Source organism: Coccidioides immitis (genome assembly GCF_000149335.2).
Source record: "Coccidioides immitis RS genomic scaffold supercont3.3, whole genome shotgun sequence".
NCBI classification, from domain to species: Eukaryota; Fungi; Ascomycota; class Eurotiomycetes; order Onygenales; family Onygenaceae; genus Coccidioides; species Coccidioides immitis.
Genome location: NW_004504308.1, coordinates 4,231,361 through 4,242,101, shown reverse-complemented (window position 1 = coordinate 4,242,101; position 10,741 = coordinate 4,231,361). Strand labels below are relative to the sequence as shown.

Here is a 10,741-nt window from a genome sequence, read left to right as displayed (position 1 = left end):
TATTCAGTTTCTACAATGTATACTAAGTAAATCTTAACAGAGAAGCTGTTAGGTAGTCTTCATAGTCACTGACTGCATAAGACTATAATGAATAATAATAATAATAATAAATAATAATAAGTGTCACTTGTTCTTGTAATTCTGCAACTATTTTTGATTAGTGTTGCAGTTTATTCAGTTCAGTCTGGATAATTAGTCTGAGCTTTGTCTGTAGAAAGAGTATGTAAAAGAATTCATCTGATAGACTGTTCAGATTCTGTTTGAGTTTGGCAATGTATATAAAAAACAAGAATATAGATTAATTCTCTTGTTGAACAATATCATAATAATGTCATATTATATCTTAACTATAAGTTATCTTGAGTTCAATATTATTCTTACACCATATCTCAAATTCATTTTATGATGTAGGTAGTTGTTCTCTCTCTATTCTCAACATCTGTTAATGCATCTGAGATTTATCATAAAAATAGCTGGATATTCAATTAATTCTAACTGCATCTGGTGTCTTTTGTAATGATTTTCTCAGGTGAAACTGCTGTCTTATTAAAGCTAATCACAATTTGTACTTGCCAAGTGATTTGCTATAGTAGTAAGATGCTTTTGAAGACTTCACATTGTTAAAATTATCTGACTTCTCTATTAATTGTGTGTGTAAGAGAAACTCTAAAGAAAAATTATTGTTTGCTATTCTCTGTTTATATTTTATCTGCTTCTGCAGTCTGTATATCTTATTTTATTCATATATATCTGCTAGATTCTTTTGCAGATGTGTCTTCTTTTCTTTAAAGATCTTCTCTCTTCAGTTTTTATTTAATGTATTAAAAGATGTATCTCTGTTGTCTGTATTATCTGCTGGTGTCTTGATAATAGTGGCTCTACTGCTACCAGCATCTTTATCAATGTTTATCTTCTTTATATTGGTGTCTATCTCTGTCAGATCTGCAATATGAGATATTATTGTGGTTTGTCTTGTGAGTCTTAGTAGCATTATACTGACTTAGGTAATTGTATGTCAGAGTATTCAGAATGTTAGAAGAACTGGTTGTAGATTATATAGGTTTTCTCAGAATTAGAGATATAAAAGAGCTAAGTAGATACAATACCTGTAACTGATAAGAGAGAGTTGTATATAGCATGTAGAGATTCTCTAACTAGAAGACTGAACACTGGAGTTCCCATACTTTATACAAATCATGTGATTCTTATATGTTCAGAGTTAAAGTTACATGAATATCTCTGAACATCTGATATCATCTGATACTTGGTTAGTCTAGATCTACATTCATAATAAAGATAAAGAGAATAATAATGTTTGCATCAAGATATAAAAAAAGAAAGAAAAAATAATAAAAGCAAGAAACTTTTTATTTATACTTACACTGCAATACACTAAAGTTGCTAGTTTCACAACTTGTTAATAGATAATCTAACAACAGACACCAAATAATATAGTAATTAGACAAGTAAACAAATAAAGAAATATGTAACAAAATACTGAACTTTTGTAATAAAACAACTACTGTTCTATAGTAAAGAATATCTACTGCAACTAGTAGTGATATATGCATGTGAAATATCTATATAGATAAGTAGTAGAAATGCAGAAGCTTGTATATTCAATAATCTATAATGCTTTACTAATAATAGAAAAGCTATAATAATGATGTATAAAAAATTACTTTAGTAGCTCTATACTTCAGAGTCTGAGATCTCTGAAGAGAGAGATAGTATTATAAATGTAGATCTAGACTAATAAAGTATTAGATAATATTGAATGTTCAGAGGCACATATATAACTCTAACTCTAAATGTATAAGAATTACATAATTTGTATAAATTGTAAGAGCCTTAGTGTTTAGTCTTCTAGTTAGATAATCTCTATATTCTGCACATGACTCTCTTCTATCAGTTGTAGGTATTGAATCTACTTAGCTCTTTCATACCTCAAATTCTGGGAAAACTTATGTAACCTACAACCAGTTCATCTAATAACAGACTACTAGTCTTAGTAAATTACTTGCTAAAATAATATCTTTATCAGTTTAAACTGACAAATTTTCTTCTTCTTCTCTCTTCAATACTGAAGTTAATGCTGTTACTTTAACAGTATTAGAAAAGCTTGTGTTCATTCAAGTCAAATAAAAAGAGCTTGCAAAGCATACATTCCACTCTATTAAGATAGATTGAACTGATTGAAGATCATATATTTAACTTATACTAATATAGTTATATATATAGAATATTGAAAGAACTTTGGCCAATATTTACCAGAACTTAAAGTTTAATTATTTATCTTCTGCAGTCAGTATACTTGATATAATATTAAGATGAATTAAACTGACTTTAATATTTGATAACAGAAAAAGCAAAAGATAGAAGAAATCATTTGTAAATCAGTAGTTAAGATAAACTGATTTACTGCTGCTTTGCTCTCTGCTGTATCTGCTTCTTTCTTCTCCTCCTCTATTCTAATTATGTCTTCTCTCTTTATTCAGTTGCAGTCAAATATATCTGTATCAGATCTGTCTCCAACTGAAGACAGTAAAGTCAATTTGCTCAAAAGTATAATCAGACAGCTCAAATAAACTCACTCTGATGATTCTTCTGCACTGGTCTTATACTCTGTCCTCAAACCAGAGACTCCAACTGGTGAGAAGACTTCTGAAATTTAAAAAAAAAAAAAAAATTCATTACAATTCAGGTTGTGTGGGTGGTTGTGTAATACTTAGTTAGTTTCCTAGTAATTGAAAAGCTTTCAAATCAGGTTCAAAATCCTCAATTGGTGCATCATATAAGTATTCCAAATTCTATACATTTCAGACCCTTTATACTCCGTATGTGTATTGTAAATATATGGTTGATCTACAGTTTCAAGCTTGCGACCTGTGGTTCAACAGGTTGTGTTGGATAAACGGTTTCCGACGGTTGCCCGAAAAGCTCATTTTTCCGGTATGGTTTGACAAAAGCAGCGAGGTATGTCGATGATCAACTTGTAGGTTTTCCAGCCTTGCCTTTTCATATCCGGACCAATCATATTGGCCATAGCCTGCCCCCTTGCACAGGGTACAGCAGCCGCACGGACACGCAGATGTACCATTGGCCTCTGCTCTTTCGGAAAACTCGCATAACAGCTTTTTTTGATTTATCTTCTCTTTGAAAGCTTAAGCACCCTGAATTGCTGATCTATCAACAGCTGCTTGGACCTCTGATACCCCTCCATGCAAGGGGGCTTGGTCTGCATTGAAAAATGGGAGATTCGAGTCGCTAAGCTGCCTTGTGCTGTCCCCGTGGGCCTACATTCTGGGCAGAGCTTCGGCGCTTCTCGCTGCCCTCGTTCAATTATTACCTCAGACCTGTTATGCACGAACTATCACATCACCGTCCAATGGACGACCTTAGCGCCCAAAGTTCCATCCGAAAGTGTGATGCCGGTTGACTGGCGCCAGCGAAAACTCCTCCTCGTCTTGGCCAGTCTATTTTAATCCCAGACATGAGAACCGGCGGGATTGGAGCTTCTTCCATTGCATGCGGCTCTGCCGGGGTCAATAGCCGCTTGCAATGTGGGTGGTTGGACCATGATCCTTTCTTTCCATTGCAGTTATTGGGGGATCGAGTCAGCGATCTGACGGCGGCGAGGCGACCGTGAGAAAGCTGAGCAGCACTGGGCATGGGGAAGCTGCCTTATTGGTTGCTCCGATGTCATCTTGACACATGTGATGTTTTGAATTCATGGCCATATTTTGCGGCGCGGCACTGAATTTTCGGCCTGGCCGAGAGCACTGCAAGGGGAAATTGCAAGCAAGCAAGGATTTTTCAGTGATGCACCTTGCCTGTGAGCTCTTAGCCACTTGTCTGCCAGAGTTACATTCCCTTTGGAGTTCTCCTCGCACCCTCCATCCCTCCCCTTCGGGATAACCTCAGCCTACGAACCGTGCGCATGATGCACCAATTTCAATCTCCATTCGATCATATTGTCCCAGTCGATGAACTAATTTTACCGCCCATCCTTCCAATCCCTGGATACCTCGTTCCCACCATGTCCTGGTCGGAGCCTAAGAGTGCTGCCACAAACCTCTTCTACAGTACGGAGTATAAGCTATAAAAAGATGGAAGTGAATTTTGGCGCCTGTTATCCGGAGTCCTTGGAATCTTTCTGGTTGGTTAGATTCAGATTGCCAAAAGTATTCGTTCGCTGAGTTTCATCTTCGCGCGTCAAGGACAGCGGTGCGTGCCATCCAATTATCTTGCCTAGACTACGTGCTGACCTGCCGAGTGATTTGGAAGCAGCGCGCAACCCTGGATATGATTCTTACCCGCCAGCGAGTGTTAGTGACGGTGGGCTGGGAAGCCCCAACATATAAAGTGAGCGTGGCCTCCCATCCAAGTCCTCAAAAACCGCAAAACGAGATTCCACACAACGCCTTTATAACGAAATCCCATACTACATTTTTATCGGCATCCGCATCTCGAAATGTCTCTATCCGACCTCAAGGTTAACGGACTTTATATCATTTTATTTATAAGGCATGATCCACCAGTTCAGGACAATTTCCACTGGGGCCTCTACCTCCACCGTCATTCTCAAACCGGCGGCACGAAATACCATATCAAGCAGCAGGGCGCCGGCTGGATAACCAATCATGGGCCTACTGCTGGAGTTTTCAAATCCTTCCTTCTCGTGGGTCTTTTTAGGATCGCCGATATTCCGGCTGGTTGGGAGGGACACGTGGATCAGACCATAAGGACGTACGACAGCCAGATAAATAATCCGGATATTTCATGCCGAGTCTGGTTGCTTTGGGTTCTGGCCCTTCTCCAGAAGCCTGTCAACGGTCAGGTTATTCTGAAATGCGACAATTTAGCGGCTCTGGAGACCGAAGTTAAGACCTGGGGGAATGCAAACGCAATGGGCGCTGCGGTGAATGAGCAGCCAAGGCCTATAGGAGCCTCTGCATTGTGCGGACTGTAAACAGCATGAGTATCCTATCTAAACTCCAATTACAATAGTATCTCACTCATCCTTTATATAGGGCCTCAGAGGAATGTGCAAGTCTCATGTTTCGAGAAACCGTCAGGGGAAATGAAGACTCAGAAGGAATCTTGTCGAGTAGTGGGAGTATTTGATTTATCGAAATTATATTACAAGTAAAGAAGTCACTGATATGCACCCTGTTGCCCTTTTCAATTCTATGTCACCAGGAATACGAATCAACTGTTAGAGAAGTCAACGCCCGTTCACAATCCAGTTCTGCCATGTATGGGCCGCCCCCAAGCCCTATCACAAAGTTGTACCACCAGTAATCTTTTGGAATGAACCTGAGTGCTGTGGTAAAGTCCCAATACTCAGGGCACCAGCCCGCCGACTCCCAGTCCAAAAAGCCTGTAATTTGTCCATTTTGTACAAGGATGTTATGGTGCTTGAGGTCGCCGTGTGTGAAAACAATATGATGAGGCATCAGATCCATTTTTCTGGCACAATCAAGTGCATCCTTGTATTCTGTTTCTGATGGGAATCCACCTGACCAGGCAGTGCTCCGGAGGTATTCATTGAACTCTTGTTCTGACTCAAAAGGGCCAACAAGATGATTAGGTACACGGATGCTCCTAATAGCTGTGCCCACCAAAGAGCAAATTCTGTTCTCCCCCCACGGACTTTTCCATCTCCGGACTGCTTCCAAATAACCCTTTAATTGCAATTGGATCGAATCTCGTTCAGTGTCGCTTAGTGTTTTGTAAACTCGGCCAAGTTCATCACCAGGGATACGAGTCATCAGAATTGATACTGGAGCATGCGGAGTATCTGGATGGTCTCCATAGCAGATCACCTTCGGAACTGGGAGACCTGCTCTTCTGGCAACCTCCATTGTCAAGACTTCTTCTAACCGAGTACCATCGGACCACTTCAGAATCAGCCCAAATGGAAGCTGAGCAATCTGATTATCAAAAGTAGCCCCAACCCAGCGACAATAAGACTCAGAGAACAATCTCAGATATTTGTGGATAATGCCCCATAATTGGCGTACTTTAGGGTGGGTCGCGCGAGGTGTTTCTGGTATTTTGCTGGTCACTGTAGGTGAGATGTGATTTGGCCAGGTAAAATCTGGCATAAAGCAGCGCGGTAGTAACGAAAATCCCATCATGATCGGGCGTGAGGTTGTCAAGAAAGTGCAAGAGACTGAAACGGAGCGTTGAGCTTGATGAGAGAAGAGAAGGTAGAGACGTTAAAATATGCTTTCTGGGTCGACGTGTGCCGGCCCGGGATAGGGGCAGTGCCAAGCCTGCTCCACGTGATTCGAGATCAACCTCACATCTTAGATGGTGAATTTCAAAAAGAGGAGAAGCGAGAACTCGGCCAGGTGTACCAGTCTGCATTGAATGGGTGGGGCTGATATGAAAACGAAATATCCCAGTTTGCTTGCATGAACGCCCACTGGACACCGCATGCGCCGGTAGTTCTCGACGGTCCAACAGGGTACATATTCAGTGAAAGTGCGTGGCTTGGAGGATTTGATGGTGACAACGGATTGATAAATACTACTTGGAATTACGCTTTACCTGCAAGGCAATCTTCTACCATGCAATCTCAGGTGCAAACTCCATGATATCTTTATGGTCTATTCCAGACTGGCAGAAGCCGCGCTCCAAATGAAGCAAGAATGAGGAAAGCCGTGTGTAATGAAAGTCGCACCTAGAACATTCTTCTATCTTTGGCTTAAGGGATATTGAGTGATGATAGCAGACAAGCGCTCGGTTTAAAGATTCCCCAAAACAAACAGTATAGAAAAATGCTGGCGGCCACATCCACCAGCGGACCCATCAACGTCGGAGAAGGAAAATCTATGATCCGACATCTTGCTTTCTGTCGGAGCCACTAAAATGATCGCCTCGAGGGAAGCCCGTCTTCCATGTCTCTATCGGGAAACCGAAGCAGTAAAGATCCTTTATTCCCTAATAGAACAACTCTTTTATTTGGGATACAATGAGCATAAAGTAGACAAAAATAATACCAAGTTAACCCCAAATCTAACCCTGAAACACCAGTTGCATCACCTAATATCCTTATCTCGACTGTCTGTTGATGATCTCGTACATGTTGTATCTGGCTTTGCGACACAGATTCTCCAACACTTTTTTCTGCTCTTTGACCTGAATCATCACCAGCTTATTTACTTGTCTAACATACTCTGTATCTTTGTCAGCTTCTCTGAATGCATGTAATAACCCTTCATTGGTCTGATGTGCATTCTGTAATCAAATCTGAAAGTTCCAGTTCACATCCTCCCCAGCTCTCCTCATCTCAGGCATATGTTCTTTGAGAAGATAGTTGATGCAAATTCTGCATACACAAGCTACTTCTTCCAATTATCTTGCCTATAATTACAATAGACACAGAGATATCTCTCCAAGATCTTATTCAGTATCTCTGTTTGGCTGTCTGTTTGTGAGTGGAATGCTGTACTAAGTTTTTGTCTAACTTTTATATGAAAGTATAGCTCTGATCAGTATTCACTTGTAAAAATAAATTCCTGATAGAAAATCTTATTAAATATTTACGAAATGCTCCTGTAAAATTATTAGATTATAAGAAATATGGTTGTTGAAGGTGTTATAACTTACCTGCTGATTTGCTATTATTTAATAAGGTTTCAGCAATTAGCCAACTACTAATATAGTCAAATTAAAATTATGATAATGATATTTTAATAATGCTACACCTTAAATTTTTTACTAATATCATTAATTATTTCATTAACATTCTCAATTGACATAGGTAGAATAAAATTTTTCAAATGGTCTTTATCTCTAATTCTTAAAGATACCATTTCTATTTCATTTCTTTTTCTGAAGCTTAAAATACCTACACCTAATAAACTTTTAATCTTATGTATTGATAAAAGATATATAGAACAATACATTTACCTAAAACAGGTTTATCCTGTTTTGATTTTAGTAGTAAACAATTTCAATTTATACAAATAGAAGAACATTATAAATTAAATTATTTTGATATATATTTAAAGCATCAGCAAATGCCTGTGTAGCATAATATTCTAACTCTTAAACTAACATGTTTAAAATCTAAATAATATAAAAATTATTTAAATTTTGTTTTAAAAATTTAACTTTAAGATTGTAACCAATTAATATTATCAAACAAGATAAATATCTTAGTAGGACTAAATTTACATACATTTTCAGTGTGTAACAAATCTAACTTTTAAAATTATTTCCCTTATATATTAAAAAATCTATTTCTTTTGAAAAATAATTAACTAATCATAATCAAATATCTAAACTGAAGAAGAATTAGATCAAGTTTGCAAACAAATAAATTCTAAAACTTTTAAATGTGACCATATTTCTAAATATAAAAATAGAGTTAGTTTTTTTGTTAATAATAAAGTAATTTATCTGATAATTCTTTATTTACTACAGATTTTATAGATAATATTTTATATAATCTCTCTTTTTGTAAATGTTCCTTATTTAATACTAATTTCCAGCAAACTGTAATATTTATTATAGTAATTACTTACTACTCAGGCACAGAGTTTATACCTACTCCATTTTCAATTATAGTATGTATGGTTTTTACCATATATAGAATGATTTTCTTTATTTTTAAAACATTTTTTCATTTTTAGAACAAAAATTTTTGCTTGAGATCACAGTTCTGTACCTGCTAAGATGTTAATTAAATATTAAAAATCCACTTTTTTTATTTATTATTTTTCTATTTAGTTTTACTCTGTTGTTCAGACTATTTCTTATTCTATTTATTTATTTAATAACTGTCTGAAATAATATTATTTGAAAATCTGAAATCTTTAAATACTCTTCTTAATAAAAGATTTGCTATCTCTGATATATTAATCTTCTTTTTATATATAAGAAAACATGCAAGCTTTGTAAATCAATTCACAATAATCAGAATTATATTGTATGAATTTCTCTTCTCTTTACTTAGAGAAAGATTTATTATAAAGTTCATAAATATTATATATCAGAGTCTACTGAATATCAGTAATAATATAAGCAGTTTATATAATTTGTGTGTTGAAGTCTTCTTTTATTAGCAGATTTGGCATTCACATATATATATCTAAACAACTTATCTTATTAATTACTAATTATATTTTTACTAAAGCAAGATAGATATCTTTACTACATTAAAGTAATCTGTAAATAAATTATTATGATGAACTTATAGTACTTTCTGTCTTAGAGCTAGATTATTAGAGATATAGATTCTGCTGCTCTTTATTGAAAAATCTTATCTATTTTTCACTCTAACTGCTAAAATTCTGCTTCAGTAAATTTTACTTATATAAAGAGATTATCTTTCTGTATCTTTAGCAGCAGATTTAACATGCTTACAGTTGATTTATTATAAATTTTTTCATCTTTTATTATTATAGTCATATATATATAGAGAATTCAAAGTTTTCTGTAATTTCTTTATTAAGTCTCTTCAGTATTTCTGACTGATGCTTCTTAAACTAACTTAACTATCTTAATACTATTAGATTTCTTCTGTGCCATTTTTAACTCACTACCCTAGATAGTACAAGTAGCACATACTTGAATATCTTCTTTATTAAAGAAAGTTTCTTCAAATAAATCTCACTCTGAAACACTATTTATATAATATTATTTAAGCATATACATCAGCAGATTAATATCTTTTTCTAGTTTAATATACTTTGATCTTTGTGATAATATATCAGCTGAATTATACTTTTGAGAACAGTAGAGAATCTCAAGGTCATATATTTTAAAGAGTCTTTATTTATCTTATATATTATTATTGTGCTATCTTGTTTATAAACTTCATAAATAAACAAAGATTTGCATAATTTATAATAATCTCTACAGAATACTTTATTTCTTCTAAGTACTGTTACTAATAAACAAATACTCAGACAATAACTAACATCTTCTTATTCAGTATACTATAGACTTATTAAGTCTGATTAAACTTGAATAACTAGTAAACAACTGAATATTACTTATTGTTAAACAGATGTAGTAATATCATGCCTGCAGTATATTTCAAAGTATTTATTTTCAGATATATTCTACATTCTGAATTATAGTAATAAATAACAGATTTTCTAAAGAAGATCATCTTTAACTCATAAAATACTTCTCTGACAGCAGATATCAGTAGAAATAATTTCTTCTTTTATTTATTTTCACTATCTTTCAAGAGATCTGTCAACAGTGCTACAATAACTAAGTACTTCTATATAAACCTCTAATAAAAGTTTGCAAAACCCAGAAATATTCAAATATTATAAAAACTTTATGATAAAGATCACTTTATAATCATCTATACTTCTTTTAAATCCATTGTAATATCTTTATTATCAATGATATATTCAAGATATGAGATTATTTATTCTTTAAAAGCACACTTAGCAAGCTTTGTAAACAACTGATATTCTTTTAGATACTTTATAACTAGTCTAATATATTTCTTGTGCTCTCTCTCTGAGACAGAGAAAATAAGAATATTATCTAGATAAACTATATAGCATACATTAATCAGGTCTGCCAGCATTTTATTAATATAGAACTGGAAGATTGCTGGTGTATTTGATAATCTGAAAGACATAACAAGATACTCAAAAATCTTAAACTTCATATAAAATATAGTTTTTCATTCATCTTCTTGATTCTAATTCAGTAGTAAATGTTATATAGATCTATCTTGGAAAAGTAGTGTGCTTTTACT

At 34.9% G+C, this 10,741-nt stretch overlaps 2 protein-coding genes across 2 annotated transcripts; one reads left to right on the top strand and one right to left on the bottom strand.

Annotated features, from left to right (window-relative positions):
• Positions 1–4,329: 4,329 nt before the first annotated feature.
• Positions 4,330–5,170, top strand: CIMG_07421 (uncharacterized protein). The gene is made up of 2 exons (XM_001240257.2): positions 4,330–4,968; positions 5,034–5,170. The coding sequence occupies exons 1-2, from the start codon at positions 4,475–4,477 to the stop codon at positions 5,125–5,127; spliced, it is 588 nt and encodes a 195-aa protein (XP_001240258.2). The 5' UTR covers positions 4,330–4,474; the 3' UTR covers positions 5,128–5,170.
• Positions 5,091–6,196, bottom strand: CIMG_07422 (uncharacterized protein). Its single transcript, XM_001240258.2, has one exon. It carries the CDS (start codon positions 6,141–6,143, stop codon positions 5,196–5,198), a length of 948 nt encoding a protein of 315 aa, XP_001240259.2. The 5' UTR covers positions 6,144–6,196; the 3' UTR covers positions 5,091–5,195.
• Between the last annotated feature and the right edge of the window lie 4,545 nt (positions 6,197–10,741).